Source organism: Vitis vinifera, chromosome 19 (assembly GCF_030704535.1).
Source record: "Vitis vinifera cultivar Pinot Noir 40024 chromosome 19, ASM3070453v1".
Lineage (NCBI taxonomy): Eukaryota > Viridiplantae > Streptophyta > Magnoliopsida > Vitales > Vitaceae > Vitis > Vitis vinifera.
Genome location: NC_081823.1, coordinates 22,053,476 through 22,074,299, shown reverse-complemented (window position 1 = coordinate 22,074,299; position 20,824 = coordinate 22,053,476). Strand labels below are relative to the sequence as shown.

The following is a 20,824-nucleotide window of genomic DNA, read 5'->3' as shown; positions in this document are numbered from 1 at the left end:
CAATTTAGTTTATAAAAAAGTGCTTGAAGATGTTGTCTAAGTGTTAGAAAGAATTGAAATAAGTCTTGAGCCAAATTTTTCCAACCGATCTAGGAAGGACATAACTAGCTCAACCTATTAAGGAAGCGGTCAACCAATTACCCTTTCCTAATTGAGGACCAGTCAATGGGTGAATAAAATCTTCCCTATTTTCTAGAAGGGTTGCTCATCCGATCAAGGAAAATCCTTTCTCAATCAAGGGAAATCCTTTCCTGATCAAAGGACACCATTTCTAGGTCAAACCCTTAACAGTTACTTGTCAAACATTTAATACCCAACAGCTAAACAACCAGTTGATTGGAACTTAATCAAGAAAGGCCTGGTAGAGCACTTTTTGGTGCCTGAGGTTGGAAACCTATAAGTAGAGAGCTTTTCTTCATTTATTGCATATAGAGCACCTACTTTAAACTCCTTTCCATCCTGCTTCTCACATTCAAAGCTCTCATTCTCTCTTTGGGTGCATTAATCTCTCTTTTGGTGCATTAAACTCTCATTTGAAAATCATCCTAGTGTACCTTTGTTGTTCATCCTAGTTTTCTTGTAGTTGTTCATAATTGTGCTAGATTGAGTGCTCTTCTATTCACATTTATTGAAGTAAAGAATTGAGTGTTAGTGCTTCAAGTTGAGGACATACTTGAAGAGAAGTTGTAGTGTCCATTGGAGTTAGAAATCCAATTTTAAAGACTTGGAAGCTTGGTTGAAGCTATAAATTAGTGGAACTCTCACTTGGGAGGAGTTCTAGGAGAGTAGACATGGGCAGAATTGGTCAAACCAATATAAAATTAGCTATCATATCTTTATTTTTATTAGTGTTTCATTGTTGCTTGAAAATAGTTTTTCAAAAAGTTTTTAAAACCTAATTCATTTTCCCTTTTAGGTGTTTTTATTAAATTAATTAGTCTTGTTTCACAATAGCTTTTAAGAAAATAAGGTAATTTTTACATTTTTTTAAGAGTTTTTATATTTTCTACATGACTTTTCTATCATTTTTTATTTTTATTTTTTTTAATTTTAAAATGTATCCAAATACCATTCAATTAACTATTGGATATGACAGTTAATCATCATTTTAATGAAATGTAGGATTTTCTTCTTGAGAATGGACTAGGCATATATATATATATATATATTAATATTTAGTCTCATGAAAGAGAATGAAAATTTTTAAAAGGCAACAAACATACACTAAGCACTATTATGTTTTCTACAGTTGAAAAATAATGAAAGAAAATAATTATTAAATTTTTCCTCAAACTTTCTATCATGCAAAGAAAACTTCAAACTTAATTAAAAATATATAAACAAAGAATGAGATAGATCATTCATCTATTATTTCAACTTAATAATAAAGCTTATAGAAATTTTGTAACACAAACCATGATATTATTTATAAAGTAGAATTGCAAGATGGGTAGTTATCTAAAAAAAGGTAGACAAACAAGGACTTGAATCCAATGAAGGATAGACATGGTAGACTCTCAAGATACCATCAGAAAATAAAACACTTTATCATATGTTGTCAAACTGAAGATTTTGTACAAAAATTTAGCTACATTAATTTGATTAATATATAAAAATATATAGCAACATTACTATAAGAGAAATTTTCTTATTATTCAATGAAAATAGAATGAAGAATACACAATGAAAATACTTTCCATTCATCATTTTCGATTTGTATATATGAATATCAAACTGAAATATATAAAGCCTAGATAGATAAACAATATATGAAATAATACTAAAAAAAAACATTGAACATTGAATCATTCTCACAACATGAACAATTCTAATTCCCAAACAATATTTGAAATAAGACTAAAAATATTTTCCATTATTTAGAATGTGTTTAGATAATACAAAGCAAACTTATTGGAATCCATGACCACCCATTATCAACAAAAGGTGAATTTCCATTGTTTGACACTAATACTTTTGTTCTACTTCGGTCATAGAGAATGGATTAGTTGAAGGAGTTTGATTCACCACTGAGAATGGCAAAGATGAAGATGATGCCCTAGTCCATAACTCATTAGCTCGATGTTGCACATGCTTATGGAGCATTTGGATCTTTATTGCCATTTGCTCAAGCTCATGCATGCTAAGCTCACTAATAGGTTCTTCCCACCAGCCCTTGCTTCGGTTTGGTACTTTTTTTCTAAGAATCTTCTCTTGCTCCTTTGCAACTTCCATTTTGCTCAATAGTTCGCTATATTTTTGGTGAAGCTCATTAAGTCTAAATCGTCGATGAGCCTCAACAAGATTGAGGGTATTGTCATTTGGTGGTGGGTTTTCATATAAAACCTTGTTTGTAATTTTCTCAATACTTGGTTGACCAAATGAGAATGCCTTACCGGCTGGGGAAAAAACCAAAACCCCAACTTCTGCACCACATAGGGTAGAAAGCTCACTTGCCTTTTTGTAAATTCCAGATCTACGTTTTGAAAAGGTAATTAGGCGATCCTCTTCATTGGGTATCCTCTTCATCTCAATCTTTTGGCGACCTTTAGTTTGCTTTTTCTCCATGATAAAAAGTTTGTTAGAAGACACAAATCAAAGAAATGAGATATTGTTTTTCTCATCTTGATGTTATGTGATAAATATAGAGAATGGACTTAGGAGTATAGTGTACTCAACACCATGAAATTATGTCAACTTTCCACGTATAGAATTTATATTTAAGATACTCTTTTTTAACATTCTAAATCTTGGGAACATTTTAAATGTCAATTATATATTTTTCTATTTTCCTTATATTAAAATTAAGACCATATATTGATTGGCTACAATGTTACCAACTTTATCTTTTCTAGAACTTCAAACAATAGCATATATGTGATATTAGATAACAATAATCTTTATTGTTTCCTACTTAATAAATAAAAATTTTCTTGAGGTGTTTCCATGAATGATTAATTCATTAATTATGCATTTTAAAATGAAAAGAATATGAGATTAAGAAAGAAGGCAAGGGAAGAGATGGGTAGAAAAATTTTTAAGAGATTCCAAAGCCTTCTTCCTGAAAAAATATAGAAAATTAATGACATATTTACAAGCATAGAAAAAACTATGACCTTTCTAAAGAGACATATATATACATGCCACCTTGGATCTAAATAAGCTATAAAAAAAACAATAGTCAACAATCGTCATGTTCATTAATGAATTTTCTTAGAAGTTCATTCCATAACAAAAAAAAATGTTAGAAAAGAAAAAAAAAATAGAAAGAAATCTCAAATTCTCTTAATGAGGAAAATATAAAATATAAAATATTAAATATTAAAAAAAATTTACATAAATATTTTCAAATTCTATGTTCTTTTTCTATAAGGAGAAATAAAATTTATAGAGTTCAAATATATATATTTTTTTATTTTTCCCTTTTTCATCCCTCTTTTTTTTTTCTTCAAACTTTCTATGCTCCAAATGAAGCATAATTTTTTTTTTTTATAAAACATTGAATCGGAATAACTTATTCACCATAAATCTAAATTGACCTAAATCTATAGTAAGATGATGTCTTAATGATAGATTAAACTTTTTCATGGGATTCAAAGTTTTGCTCCTTCAAAATATTAATTGACAAAAAACAAGCTTTGGGTGAAATATATATATATATATATATATATATATATATTCCCAAATATCATCAATTGGTCTTTCACAACCTCCAAATTTGTTTTTCAAGTTAGTATTGTATAGTATTTAGGTCATTGCAATCATTAAAGAGAAGGAAGCTCAACTTATCATATTGCGATAATTTAATTAGTCATTAAACAAGGAATAAAAGATTTGGGCAAGATTTTCTGAATTAGGAATTAGATAAAGGTCTTAGACCCAAGTGTAGCTTTTATTGTCATGTTGTAAAATAATCAAAATTACTGTTATAATATGTAAAACTATGAATATTAAAATGAATATGATAATTTTTACCCCAAATCAAATTTAATCACAGTTCTTCAAAGTGATGACATATGTACAACTATGCATATCAAAATGAAGATGCACCAATATTCTATGTCAATTTGGGTGCAACCAACCATATAAGGAATGACCTATGCAACATCATTTATATAGAACCTTACAAGGGATAAAATGTAATTTATATTTGAAACCGAGAATATCTACCAATTTCACTTATCGGTAATTCTCAACTATGAACTATGAATGTTGATTTCACAATAAAACATATTCTTGTGCTTTCTAATTTGAAAAAGAATTTAGTATTAGTTCATCAACATACAAAATACACCCTTGTATTTGATTTTTTTTTTTTTTTTTTTTTTAACTTTAAACTTTCATTTGGATTTTTTTAGTAAAATCTACTATTTTTTTGTTAGGTAAAATTCATTGGGTATTGTAAGGACCAACACAAATTAGGCCTAAACCATATTTTCTCAATTATATTTATTTATTAATAAACTAAACCTCCTTCACATATCTATATCCATTGATAATGAAATTAGAATTTTATGGATAATTCCTTAAATATCATAATTTAGTTGAAGTCAATTCGAAAGGAAAATTAAAATATTTCAAAGTGATAGGGAATAAGAACTTTTATTACATTTTGAGAAATATCTTAGCAAATGTCATATTGCTCACTAAATTTCTTGTCAATGATCCCCATGACAGAAAGGAAATTTTGAGCATAAACATAAACATGTCATGAATATTGGATTAATTGCATTATTTTAAGCTAATGTCCTACCTAGTTTTTGGGTGGATGCCTTACTGATAATTTTTCCTCTTATAAATCAGTTTCAACACTCAAAATCTATAGTAGCTTAAGCATCTTCAGCTATCATTACTCTCCATGCTAACAACTTTGATACTACAGTAATCAAATATGACAAGCATTAATGAAAAATGCAATTAACACTATTCAATAAGTAATCATAGGAAGATAAGTATAAGGCAAGAAGACCATACTTGTGTATTCTAGAGTAAGTCACATAATGCACATCTTCATGCTTATGTACTTGAAACTAAACAAGGTAAAAAAATAAATAAATAAATGAAAATTTGTGAATATATAATAACTTAGACATAGTGAATAGGACATACTCCTACATACATTAGTTTCTATGTTGCAAATAGTTTATTTCTTGACTTATAAACAACACTCCTTATAACAAATTAACAAAATAAGAAGAAAAAAAATTGTTTTTGCACTTTCTTTACTTCAGTACTTCATTAAATCCAAAATACATGTCCAAAAATTAAAATGTCAGCTTAAAATTACTTATATATATATATATATATATATATTATAGCTTTATTATATCAATAAAAGTCCAAAATCCATCTAAAGATGTCAAAAAGATAACTCAATGCTAAATTTACAAAAAAACTTGTAAATTGTAACTAGCATCGGTTCTTTGCATACTTTTCTCACATATCACCCAATTGTGATTCTTCATCATCAACTACCATTACCTTAAATTTTGGTTTATTAAGAGGAAAGAAACTAGTAAGCTATCTAGCAACACTCCCATCAATATCAAAACTTCATCCCAATATATTCTTTTGTTTTCCTTGAAAAGAGAAGAAGCTTGTAATGCAAAAGTACTAAGCATTCAACTGTTTTTTATGCCAACCTATTTCACATAATACTATGAATCCTTTAATAGATACTCTAATTTCTCTCACAAACAAGAAAGAAAATGTAGGTTGTATAAACAACTTAAAACTTGGAACTTGCAATGGTGGGGTTGAAGCACCATGATTAGCCTATCATGAAATAGGTTCATTATACATTCTTGCTTCAATAAGATGTTTCTTAAGGTATTCAAATCTGTTGGAAAATGTTCCACATTTCATAAAAACTTTTTGAAGATCATTTAGATTTTGAAATATTCATTTGAAGAATTTGCCTCTATTTCAAGTAACCTCTTTATCCTCATGTGATGATAGTTAAGAGATTTTATTACTTCTAATGAATAATCTATTATGGAAAATAATCATTCAAGCAAGAAATATGCTAAACAAAAAATATATTAATTTTAAACCTTTGGAGAGAGGATTGTTGGAGGCTTAATATCAACATTGACAAATTTCAAAACTTTCATTCTTTTCATTTTATTTTCTCATCAATTCAACTTTACCCTATATAAGATGACTTATCCTTGTATGTTTTGGTAATAGCAAATTATAGGTTTGCCGTTAAAATTTCTTTTTTTTTTTTCTTCTCTAGTTTAATTCTTTATCAATATAATTATGATTTAGAAATATTCTTCCAAAATATTTTCAAGTTTCAATTTTTTCTTCAGAGTATCATAGGAATCTTCTATTATTTCTAAAATGGCCAACTGTGAAGAACCGAAATTGATAATACGATCTTTCCATCAATGCTCAAGTCTTTTTAATTTCTTTCTTTGGTAGTCTCAAGTCATACCCTTGATCTAAAGCTTTGGTGTAGCACATCATTTGGTTGATTGTGAGAAACTAGAAGAAACCTTGGGAGAAAAATATGGATCTTGAATCTGAAATGTAAATTAAAAAAAAAAAAAAGACCTACTCACTTCTTGGTTACTTGGTGTCATGTTAAAAGAAGTTCTCATATTCGTTATTAGGATGGAAATAGTAGCATAACTTGGGAAATACTTACAAGAATAATTGCAACCCAATAACAAAGAGAAAGAAGTCCAACTAAAAGACTAACTATTTGCATTCAAGACGGTTCATCAACTCTTGATGATTAGATTTAAAAAGTTAGATTTCTTTGTGAAAATTTAGTTGCTATTATTAAACCTAGTATAGATAAAGTTTTTCAACTTGCAAGGGGTCTTGGCCTAAAATATCAAGATTTTTAAATAATCCTGTTTTCTAAACCCCTTTATAGTAAATTTAATCAGCTCATTATATTTCTTCAAAGTCATGAGTAGATTCAAATAAATAAATAAAAAAAAAAAGTAAAAGCAATTTGTTGATCATGCAAAGGCCTTCTTTGTATAAAGAGGTACAATTCGGAGAAATATAAAGGAGGAGGATTTCAACAAAGAAGTCGTATTGGATTATCATACCACAAAAGCTTCACTTAAAAATCTTAGTTCCAAGATGAAAGTCAAGGAAAAACTCAATCATACAAATATGAAAACTCAAAATGGTAACAACCAAACTACTCTAAAAGTTATATGTCAAATCTATAGTCATGCAAATCATTCTACCATTAAATGTTACAATTGATATTATTATGCGTTAGTAAGACAATGTTCCTCAAGCCTTAGAAACATTAAATTTAAATAAAAGTAGGGGAAATTAAAACCTCTATGCAAATTCAGAGTTTTATCATACATGAAGCACAAGTAAACTTATTTGTGCAAAATCATAAGAAGGTAAGGAAAAGATATTTGTTGGTGATACTCATGGTTTTCAAATCACACACACTAGAACTATACTTCTCCAAACACCACATGGTAATCTTAGATTAAATGATGTTTTAGTTATTCTTAATTTAAAGAAATATTTGCTTTCAGTAAGCCAACTCATAAATGATAACTCGTGTTTTTGAATTTTCTTTTGGTTTTGTCATCAAGGATCAACACAATAAAAACTCCAATGAAGGGGCATAAAAGAGGATATTTGCATGCTTTAGAAGAAGAACACTTATAAGCTCTTAAAGTCATTAACTCTAAGATAGTACTTGTTGGAATATGGCATCAAAAAATGAGACATCCCAATTTTAAACTTCTACAAGCTTTAGAAAGAAAAATGTTATTAACTTTTCAAATTGGCATGACAAGTGTTCCATTTGTACTAGCTATCAAGAAGGCAAACATTGCAAGCTTCTTTTTTACCTTCCAAAATGAAATTTGTGATTTCCCCCCTAAAAAAACTCATAATGATTGATGGGGTCAACCCCAATTTCTTCCACTCAATATTTAAGTTACTATGTCATTTTCACTAATGGTTAATAAGATTTACATCACTTTATACATTAAAGCACATATCTAATTTTTATGATTTCTTTGTAAAATTTCAATGTCTTGTTGAAAATTATTTTGATTAAAAAAAATCACAATGACTAAGGGTTGAGTTTCACTTCCTCAATTTTTTTGTGAATCATTATACATAATGTGATATTTCTCAAAAACTTTCTTGTCCGCATATTCCAAAATAAAATTGTTGGGAAATAAGAAAGAATCAACTTGTAGTTCAAACTAGCTAAGCTCATAATGATGTTTAATGCAAATCTTCTTACCAAATTATGGTAGATGTGTTTCTCACAACAATATGACTTATCAATAACTTATCATTATCAATTTCGAGTATGGAAACTCCATATCACAAGCTATTTAGAAAACGCCTTAATTACAGTGGTATGAAAAGTACTTGGTTGTAAGTGTGTCACTTGTCTAAAGCACCATGAGAAGAATAAATTCTTAATAAAAAACTTTCCCTTGTGTTTTCATTGGATAGAGTCATTACATAAAGGATTTAGGTGTCTACATCTAATCACAAATAAAGTTTTTTTTATCAACTTGTGTTTTTTTATGAAAAGTCTTTCTTTTCAAAACTATAATCATGGTTTCTTTGTAATAATCACTTACACTAACTACATTTTCAAAATTTTATGAGTGGTTTTTAAGATCAAATATAAAGAAAATTGATCAAGCCATTAAACAAAAACAAATTGATCATTTTCTCAATCTCTAGTCCACTTCTTGCATCAATATATTACATTGAAAATGAACCAACTATTACCACTTACGATTATTGCCCAACCACTGAACTTGAGAATCATGCTTATTCACTGAGACCCATAAGAAGCTCACTTATTGACAATGAACATGATAAGAATACAATAGTTCATAATTTTTTTTATCTAAGTGGAGAATCATTTGTGCTAACTGCCTATTTTTGAGAATATAGAAAAAAAGTCCACAACCCATAGTTGCTCATTGACAACTCATGAGACCATGGCTATTGTAGGACTATCACTATCTCAAATGGTGAAACAAATTTCAATAGTAATATCCATCAAATGATTATAAAAAAAGAAACTCATGGATAACCCTAATTTAGGACACAATATGGTTCTAGTTTTGTAAAAACTCAACAAATTCTAAAGCAAAAACATTAAAATCAACTATGAATTATTCCAATTAGGTAATAGCAATGCAAGAAGAAATTGATGTTTTGCACCAAAAAAATACCAACATTGTTTGGTATAAACAAGTTTTTAAGACAAAATATAAGGACAATGGTAGTATGGACATATTCAAGGCTTAGTTGGTAGTCAAAGGCCTCACACGAATTTCATTGTTAGACATTGAAGAAACCTTTAGCCCTATAGTTAAACCAACCACCATAAGAGTTATCTTTTCCATTGCCATCATTTCAAAATGGCAAACAAGCAATTACATATCAAAAATGCATTTTTGGATGGAAATGTCAAAGAAATGGTATATATGGAGCAACTTCCAATATTTATTCATCATTTATATTTAAACCACGTGTGTCTTCTAAAGAAATCTCTTTACAATTTGAAACATGCACCACATGCTTGGTTTGAAAAATTATCTCAATCATTATTTAGATTTGGTTTCCATTATAGCAAAGACTTCTCCTTATTCATCTACAAAACTACTTATAATATAATTCTTTTCTTAGTCTATGTAGATAGTGTTCTTATTACAAGAAGTAGCTCCTTTCTTATTCATCAATTGATGAACAAATCTGGGAAGGAATTTTCTCTAAAAGATCTAGGTAAATTGAATTATTTTTTAGGGGTGGAAGTCAAATATTTTGTTGGTAGCCAATTCTTATCTCAAACCAAATAAGTGAGCTTCTTACTTGTTGTAAAATTCTTAAAGCTAGTAAAATGTATGAACCTATAGGTCTTAAATCTTCTTTCAAGTAGATGATGATCAACTTATAGATCCAATTGGATATAGATGAATAGTTGGAGCTCTTAAATACATGACATTCACCTGCCCTAATATCACCTTTGTTGTCAACAAAATTCACTAATATTTTTAGACACCTCGTCTTAATCATTTCAGGGAAGTAAAATGTATACTTCAATATCTAAAAAGTACCTTAGACCATGGCATTAGATTTTTATCTCAAAGCACTCTAACTCTTTCTAGGTTTCATAATGCAAATTAGGTTGGACATTAACTAACAAGAAGAAGCACCAATAGTTTTAGCATTTTCATTGAAGCTAATTGTTTTTCATAGTCTTCAAAAAAAACAATCCACAGTTGTAAGACTAAGTGCAAAGTTTGAATATCAAGCTCTAGCCTTTACAACAACTTAAATAACTTACATCACCTATTTACTAAAGGATATAGGCATCAAACTAACCAAGCCATTTAATTATTTTTAAAAATTTTAATTGTTTTACACACATCTCAAATTTTAGTTTTCCTTGCTCACACAAAGTGCATCGAGAAAAATTATCATTTGTGTACGATAAAAGGTTGGTGGTGGCTTCATTATCACACGTTACATTACTTTTTGACTGCAAATAGTTTAAGTTTTAACTAAACCATGGCCACAATAGTCCTTCCTAGCATTCAAGTTCAAGCTTAGCAATCATCCTATTTCACATATTAACTTAAGGGAGGTTGATCATGAAACACTTGGCATAGAAAGCAGTAATTCAATCAATAAGTTTTTTTTAGGCAAGAATATGTTAATTCTAAACCTTTAGAAAGAGAACCATTGGAAGCTCAATATTAGCATTGAAAATTCCAAAACTATCACTTTTTTCCTTTTATTTTCTCAACAACTCAACATTAATATAGGAACTACCATTGTATGTTTTAGAAATAACAAATTTGTGTATGTTTTGGTAATAGCATATTTGTAGGTTTGTTCTCAAACCTTTCTTTTTTTTTTTTCTCCAGTTTGAAATATTTGTATATATTTACATTTTTTATCAATACAATTCATGGTTCAACAATATTCTTTCAAAATATTTTCAAGTTTCAATTCATTCTTCAACTTCCACCATGAACCTAAGCATTAAAATAATATCTTAGAATCAAAGAATATTTCAAGCAAACTTTTAATCCCCATGTAATGATAATGAGAAGATTCTATTATCGTGACTGCAAGCATTAGAGTAGTATCTTAAAATCAAATAATAAACCAAGCAATATAATGGGTTCTTACTCTTATTCCACTTACTTTCCATAATTTAGCGTATATTGAGTTGAACTATTATATTTTCCTTTATGCTCAAATATGATCAACTTCACACATTTTTAATCATTATATCCAAAATATCGCATAGGAAAATCAATGTTTATAACTCTTAACATGTTTAAGAAAAGATTTCTAAAACTTAAGAGGTAATCCAAGCTATCCCACTAGCTATCATCCATTATAGATTTTTCAACCTCATGAGTTCCAATTTTAATTGGAGTGTTTTTATTTCCTTTATAAATCCTCTAATTGCATCCATCACCATTTTTTCAAGTGTCGCCTTAACTTTTCTTTGTTGCTTAGTCATGATAATGTTTAATGTGAGCTTTGTTTTTCTCATCCTCAATGAACTCAATTTAGAATAAGTGTTCAAAAATAAATAGTGTCATGTTATGGTTCACCACAAAATTCAATTAGTTTGTAGATCACTAATTAAATCAATAATCCCTTTGGATTGAACATATTGAGGTAAATTTTCATATGGTTAACACATGCTCTTTAAGGTCAGATTTAGGTTATGTAGAACACAGGAATAAAGGTTAAGGGTATTTTGCTTAGTTGCTTTACCCTATTGCCTTGTCATTAGTTGCATCGTCTAAAATAATTTGAACAACGTTAGTTTTGTCAAGCTCTTGCATTACCTTTATCAAAAGGAATGCTACATAATCTCCATATTTTGCATTTCCATTTAAATCAATCACTTTTAAAAACCCCTTTTTCAGAACCAACCATTATGCTCACAAGATGTTCTCCTTGACTATCTATCATATATGTGAAATTGTGGACATCCTTTTTTAATTTCCCTATATCTCTTATGAATTAGAGCAAATTAGTCACGTTCTCTCAACTAATATACTTTGTCACAAAAACAATTTACTTGTAAAAAAAAAAAAGTGAACTTTCATAAACAATTTTTTATATAAAAATTACTACTCACTAAAACAGTATTATTATACAAATAAAAATATCACACATAAATTGTTCTAAAAGTAATTGTTGTCTTATGAATATGATCTTTTCACCATAGTTGTATGATAAATATGATCTAGCCAATGACAAAAAAATTTTATGATTATTTTTTTAGTTTCATATAATATTTATAGAGAATATATTTTTTTAATCATAATAGTTTTAACATTTTAATATTTTTTTTAACTACTTTTTTTATTGTCCATTTTATAAAGAAATTAATGAAATATTGTTGATATATATATCAAGAAGGAAGGATGAAAATATTGGTTCTTATGGATATATAGCAAAATATCGGTGGATATTTTGACACAAAATTGTGGGAAGCTTTGCTTCACATGTCCTTCCCAAATTTAAGACCCTTTGGTTATCCAAGTTAAGTAGATAATCCATCTGGACCAAGATAAACTCCATCTAGCGCAAGAGGAGAGATAAATCTTCTTCTTTCTTAATGCTAAACGAATGGACAAACCAAGCCGACTGGGACTTCCAGATAGACAAACCAACCTAGCCAGAAATTCTAGGCATTGGACAGATGATTAGTCATACACAATGCCTGAGCGACAATCTAGATGACATTTACACCCAAAAATCAATGTTAATCAATCATTGCACACAATCAGTGACATTGACAAACGTAAATGCACAGTCAACAATATGGTCAGAGATTTTTGCATGACAACCAACAAATGGCACCAATCAACAGTTTTTGTTTGGTATGATTGCCCAATCTGCACTAAGATGATGGCATTGACTACCTTATTAAGGCTTAGTATCCGCCATGATGGTGATAATTTGTACAAGAAAAGCATGAATGCACAATCAACGTTGTGATGATGGCGCCATATGTTCTATAAAAACCCTTTGAGAAGCATGAAAAAGGTACGCGCATACATAGCCATTCAAAATAGTTGAATTCACTTTTGTTGGTTTCTGACTTAAGCTTCGGAGAGGCGTGCCTGAACCACCTGTTCAGACATCCTTTTGTGCAAGAAAGAAGTTCATATGACTCCAGTGAATCTAGATGAACCTGTATCCAGTTAGCACAATACCAACTAAAATATCATCTCATATATATATATATATATATTATAAACATAGATATATCAAGGATGAAGGATGAAAATATTGGTTTTTATGGATATATTGGGAAATATCGATGAGTATTTTGACACAAAATATCAGTGAGATGAAAATTGATCAAAAGATATAAAAATATTGAGAAAAAATCTAAATAAATGATATAAAAAGTAATAATAGAACTTTTGAGGTTATTTTATTAAAGAAATTGGTACATGTATGATATAATTTGTGGTCCAATAATAATATTTAAATTTTAAAAATGCATTTTATAGAGACTTATATAATTTGAATGTATTCAACAACATAAAAAAATGATAATGCATGTATAAATATTTTTTTATTTTAAAATGATGATAATTTTATTTATAAACTTATATTTATTTTATATTTAATAATTATACAAAATACCCAATAATTAAAATTAATTAATTGATAATAATTTTATTTTAATTAATTTAGAATATATAGTAATTCATGCATGTAGAATTTATAATATGTATTTATATACAGATAATATTTGTAATATAAATGCATAAGGATACTATATTTACATTTATGAATCTTATATATATTCTTTATATTGCAAATAACAAAGTTTGCCTGATGGTACAATTGCCTCATTTCAAACTTGAGTCGTGGGTTCAATCCCTAAAACAACATCCAAGCCAATATAAAAAACTTGCAAAGAGTGTTGTGGTTAGCCAACACTAGCCAACAACCCAATCAATAATCCAAAACTAGCAAGAGGTATAACAAGGTGCTCCATGTGAAATGTACTCTATATGAATTTTATGAAATCAAGATTTCTTTTATTATTTACATTTCCCAATCAATTTAATCCATTGGTAATAGCGATGATCCAAATCCATTGGATAGTCTATCACTAAAAAATTTTATTGGCGATGGAAAATTCTCATCAATAGACTTTTGCCACCACACCTTTCCCTAACTACCATGTGTCAGGATTATCAGTTGGTAAATGTATATCCCGACAATGTATATCAGTCGGAAAAAGAAAAATTTCTTGTAGTTAATGGAATATCAAAGTGAAAACAAAATATCATGTAGAGAACATAATAATTTAGGTTTTTTTTGGCTTAAAGACTACATCCATAAGTGAAAAACAATGAAGAACTTTTATTATTGTGCACAAGAATATCGATTTTTACAAATATACCGGTAGTTGGATTTTATGGATATATTGGGATATATTGAAAAATATCTAAAAATACTTTGACAAAAAATATCAATAAAATGGAGATTGATTAAACTTTGTAGAAATATTAAGAAAAACTTCAAAATATGATAAAAAATAATAATAATGCAAATATTAATCATTTTCATGACTTGAAAATACATTTAAAATAATTGATCATTATATAAAATTTATAATTTATTTATAAGAATATCTAGTAACAAAAGAATATCAAACATTAGAAATTTTTTCAAAATAAATTTTAGAAAATTTCCAATAATATTCATTTTGACTTAAATTTCCTAGCTTCACTCACACCTTTAAAAGGGTTTCATTAACACCTTTAAAAGGGCCCTTAAGTACCCTAGACACCAATTCACTTGACTATAAGAATAAGGTTAGTCATCATATTTGTTAGATTATCCACTATAAGGATTTTTGCACTATAATGTCTCCATGAGTAATCACACCTGATGATATGCATCTTAACATTAATATATTTAGTCATCTTATTGAGTATTTGATTTTTAGTCAAATGTATAACACTTTCACCATCATCCATGTTACCAAGCATAGGTATTATATATATATATATATATATATATATAATATTATTAGAATAAAACCCTAAAAAGTATGACATGTGTAACAATATATAATTTTATTAATATTTATATTATAATTTTAGTTTTTAGTTTATTATCTTATTTATGTATTATAGTTTTCAAGTTCACATCTATTGCATTATACATAACTTGGATGTATATAGAGTGTCACAAAAGATCCAAGTTATGGGTTCCTTGCAAGTTGATGAATAGTTTATTGATTCATGGATTTAAACAATCTATCTAAGGTTGTAGTTCACTACCTCCTAATTGGAGGATCACTTATCTTGCTCATCAAAATGAGTTTCCCATGGTGAGTATACTAGTTTTTAGAAAATTGATAGACGATAAAACCTTTATTCACCATGTTGGAATCTTATGTTAAATCATCAAGAAAATTAATAGGAAGACATACCTATATCCATTGGAGTGCAACAATGGTGTTTCAATCTTCCACATCTGAAACAATGTATTGCAGAGAACTTGAACGTCACTTAATGATGGGATGTAAGTAAAATATCGATACATTCCATTTAGACTAGGGACCATAACCCCATTTATACTTGTACTCTATTTTATTTTATTTATTGGTCTATCATAAATAGATTAAATAATATATATATATATATATATATATATATATATATATATATATATATATATATATATATATATATATATATATATATATATATATATATATTAATTTAACTAATAACTTTTAATAGGTTAAAAATAAATAGTGCACATGTATAATTAATGTTAATATGTAGGCTCATAATTAGAAAAATTTCTCAACATTAATGTGTATGATTACGCATTAGATAAGACTTATCGTGAATCATGAAATTGGATACAAGGTAATCAAGATTTTACCAAGTGACTATGTTTTATGAACTCTCAACCTTAAAAAAATATTGAACTAGTATTGAGGTCTTCAATGACTTCAAACTACTATTGAGATTTAATGTTGTTATATATCTTCTATGGATTGAGGTTACTATTCAATAAGGCATTTGGTAATAGATATTATCAAGATAGGCACCATGATAATTCATAGGTTTGAAAAAATATGTCCCCTTAAGTGATCTTAAAGATTTGTGATCATGAAATTTGTGACTACAATGACTCCTTTAGTGGAATTTGACATATACTCTTTGTGAGTTAGAATATGTTAGTTATTCAAATGATAGGAGAATATGAGACTTAAGGATTGTAGAGGTAATCTTGAAAAATTGATACCTCATTAGATTGTATACACCAGGTCATGGGGAGCCTTTATGTAATGGTTAATAGGTCATAAACCCAAGAAATTCATTAATTTGGATTTAATCAATTACCATCGTCTTGATATAATTACAAGGGATTGATTGGTGCTCAAATATGTACCTCGGAAGAGGATAAATGATGTGTTTTAGATATGAAAAAAAACATTAATCACTACCTTTTAAATTGTACTAGTGTCTATAACATGTTATCTTGAGTGAAAAGACAACAAAGAGAAGAAAAAAAAAGTGAAATTGAAGCAAACTCAATAACTACGATAAAATGAGGGTGAAACCATGTTAAGAAAAAGAGTTGGCACTCATAGGAATGAAAAAAATAAAAATATACTAAGGCATGAAATCCAAGAAAAATCAAGGAGAAATAGCAAAAGAAGGCTAGGAAGAGGAGGAACATGAACAAGAACCCATGAATTTGAAATTGTATGCAAATTAAAAATGAAGAGAAAAAACAAAAAGAGCAAAAATTAACATCCCAATTCAAAATTTTCAAATTAAGGATAAGCATTTTGAATGGAAGAGCAAAAATAGAGCAAATGTAGTGTGTGAATTCAAAATTGATCCTATTTTAAATTCAACAAGTGCATTTTGAATTGAAGATGTCTCACTTTGAATTTGCTCACCAAATTCCAAAATCAAACAATTATTTTGTATTTTTTTAGTGTTCTTTATATTTTTGGAAATACATTGCTAATAAAAGGTTGTCAAATGTTGTTTTGAGATAGTTTGTTTGATGATGGATGGATATCTAATTTTGGATAAATGTGATTCAAATCAATTTTTAGAGCTAAATATAACATTCGAAGGAATTTAAAAAATTAGAAACATGATTTTTGAGTGTAAAATGAAAAAAAAAATGACAATGAAAATCCAATTATCAAAATTTTCAATATGCATTTTGTTACAAAATAGGTCATTTTGAAAGGAGGCCTTATATCGAAATTGGATTTCAAAATTTCAATATTGGCTTTAGCATATGAACACTACAAATTTGGAAGTTTGATGGTCTTTATCAAATATTTTTTATACTAAGTACTCATGTATCAAAACATTTTATACTAAGCTACAAGTCTTGAAAAATAAAGTCTGTATCAAATTGAAATCAATACATGTATATTTAGTATCAAAATTTTCATATTGTCTACAACATTTTGCAAAAAATATCTCAATTTCTTCATTTGTCAAAATTTTCAAGGTGCGTATCATAAAAAATTTTATAAACAAGTTTACACATTTTGATACAGCATGTCGCCACCTAGGTTAAGGTATCCAAGTCATTCCATCATCAATTTTAGTTTTTCTCTATTTCAACTTTTGTAGTTATTGATTTTTTGAAGGCTTAAACATCACTTATATGTGATTCCCTACATTTCTAAGCTACATAAATAACCCAAGGTCTATTTTTTTTAATTAGTTTATGTTCTTTGATCTTAACAATGGAAATGAGGTTAATATAATTTCTCTAGTGGAGAATCCATTGAGAAAAGCTATTAATGGATGTTCAAATATTCCTACTTCTATAGTTGTTGCCATTATTATTGGAGAAAATTGCAGGCATGCAGCTAGTTGTTGAAGTTCTAAGAGATATTATTGAAAATGTTGCTCATACTATTATGACATCTCATGATCCTTAATTCCCATGGACCTCTCCTCATTATTTTAGGTACATTTATATTTTGTTTTCTTTTCTTTTATTTTGTTTTAGGATTTGTTACTATTTATCATTTCTCATTGAGTTGTATATATCCATTTTCTTTATCTCTCCATTTTGTTAACTAGTTGTTTGACTAACTTGCTCTATTCTTAGATGATTTTTGTTTTGCGAAGCAAGACATTATGTTGAATGGGAGATGAATGTAACCTTTTTTCACCTTTATTCTATTTTGGTTTTTCTTATTTGTCATATAACAAGGAATTGTACAATTTAGGTTGAAGTGTGATACCTTAAATTCTTGAAATTGTTTGCTTGTTTACTTAGGATATCACTTTTCGCTCAATTGAATTGTAAATTTTCCTTCAACAAGTGTTGAATACTTCTTAAATTTCAAGAATTTATTTTAATACTCTATACAAGAATTTAAATCGATTTAAAACATTATTTCTTAGTTTTGATGATGCTTTGAGAGACTAGTTATTTTGAATTTGATATGAATTGATTTACTTTGTTATAAAAAAGATTGATTTGGTTGTTAGGTAGACATTTTAAGATTTTCGTATCTTTTTTATTTCTTAATTCCATTAAAGACTCAAAGCACATATAATGTCTTAAGAAGAAATATTTTTTACAATGCATGGTTAAGGTTTTAGTGTGTATATTGATTGGAACACCTAAAAAAATGAACCCTATTGCTAAAATAATTTTTTTTTTTTAAAATACATAAAAAAAAAAAAGGTTTTTAAGGCAAAGTGCAATGGTTAATGGCTATTGTAGTCTTTAAGCCTTGGTTCTCATAACCAATTAGTTTGGAGTCACCAACGCCTTATTTGCTACATGAGTGGAAGGGTTAGTTATCACTGAAACTAAAACTAAGTTGGAAATTAAACCTTATTTTAGTACTTAAGGTGAAACCTGAGGAGTTAGTGGCCTTAAATGGTTCTTAAAACCTAGCCACTTTGATGAATACCTAGGAGGTACTAGTGTCACCTTTTCAAGCCATAAACAAGGAGATTTCTAGCTCAAACAAAAAAACAAAACAAAACTAAACAAAACAAAAAACAAAAAACAAAACAAAACAAAACAAAGGAAAAAAAAATGAATCAACATATGTCTTGCCTTAAAGAAAATAGAAAGAAAGAAAGAAATGAAATTTGAATAAAATAAAAAAGAATAAGAAAGGTGTTTTCCAATTGTACTCAAGGGTATCAACCTTATTCTGGTTAAAGGAGTGTTCTTTTGTTAGCCAATGTCCCCTATCACCATCTTATACTTGTTTTTTGCTCATTAGTGGTTTGGTTGCAGATTTAAAGTTGTAGCCTTTTTGCATGCATGGGATGTTCAAGTCTTGATGGTTATAAGAGAGAATGCTAATCTCAATGCATGGTGATGAAAGAATCCCCAAAGGATACCCTTATCATGAACATAAGGCAAGTGAGACCATTCCTTATGAAGTCATATTACCTCTTACATGATAGTAGGATGGATTGTGTTGTTAGTTAGTGAGGGGAAAATGGGTTGCTAGTGAAGAGATTACTTGTTAGGTAGCATGGTCAAATTTAAGATCGATAATAACTCAATTGTGCACCTAAATCAACAATCAATGGTGCCAATATCTAATGTATTTTTAATGGATTTAAATCTCTTTAAAGTACTAAATTTGCCAAGTTTGTATTTTTCAAACTAGGCACTATTCTCGCTAAGTTTGCTTTTCTCAAATAGTTTTCTTTGGACGACCTTCTACAATACTCTAAACTTTCACTAACTCTAGCAAATGTCTCCAAAAGTTGAAACTATACATTAGTATCACCTAAGTTTAGATTCATTTAAATTTTGAGAATTTCATAACTGATAAGGTGAGAATAATCTATTCACTTGAAATGTCTAGCAAATACCTAAGCAATTTTATCCAATTTTGCCTTTGTTTAGTTTTAGTCAAAAGTGAGTTGATGTCTATGCATAAAACTTTCTCATTGCTATATTTTTTAACATCTCATTTTAAAAATAGAAAGTGAAAATAAATTAAGAGCTTGAAAATTAAATAATAAGAAAAATAAAAGACCTATGAACAAAGAATAAGACCACGAGGTTGGATTGATTTCATAGAAGTAGAAATTATTTTTGTAAGTTGAATTATAGCTCTTCCACAAGTTTTGTAATCACAATGAAGCACGTTTTTTCAGGTACCCGTCTTGTTTCATTCTTAATAAGATAAGTTTAAAGTTTAAATAAATAGGTTTTGGATAAGTTTGAGATTTTTTTTAAAAAACCCGAGACAAATTCAAGTATTGTCTTATCCCATCTTGCCCTGATTATATATAAAATTAATTTTAAAAATTGATTTAATTTAATTTTTATTTTCCTATTTTTAATATATAGATGATAATAATAATAATAAAATACTTTTTAATAAAATAAGTTATACAAAATATAATAATTTAATTATTTATAAAAATATATTTATTCTAATGTAATTAAAAACATTTAAAATAATTTTTAAAACATAAAAAAATTTCAAGAAAAAACTAAATGGGATAGGACAGGAGGAGAATTAGCCTTCGTGTTGTCATCCCTGCACAAGTTAATCTTACAAAATATCTTTAAACTTAAAAAAATTATAATACAAAAATAAAATAATATTGGTTTAGATTTTTTTTTTCAATAATGCTAGCAATTGCTTCCAAATTACGAATTTTTTCTTTTCTTTTTTATATATAAATATATAAATTAATCATTGATTTAAAAGATCTAAAATATAAAAAATTGGTAACAAGTGGAAGTAGGAGTTTATTAAATAATTAATATTTTTAACATCTAATTTTAAAAATAGAAAGGGGAA

At 27.9% G+C, this 20,824-nt stretch overlaps 1 protein-coding gene across 1 annotated transcript; it reads right to left on the bottom strand.

Annotated features, from left to right (window-relative positions):
• Positions 1–1,965: 1,965 nt before the first annotated feature.
• On the bottom strand, positions 1,966–2,565 carry LOC100268004 (agamous-like MADS-box protein AGL62). The gene has a single exon (XM_002269720.1). The coding sequence runs from the start codon at positions 2,563–2,565 to the stop codon at positions 1,966–1,968; it is 600 nt and encodes a 199-aa protein (XP_002269756.1).
• Positions 2,566–20,824: the final 18,259 nt, after the last annotated feature.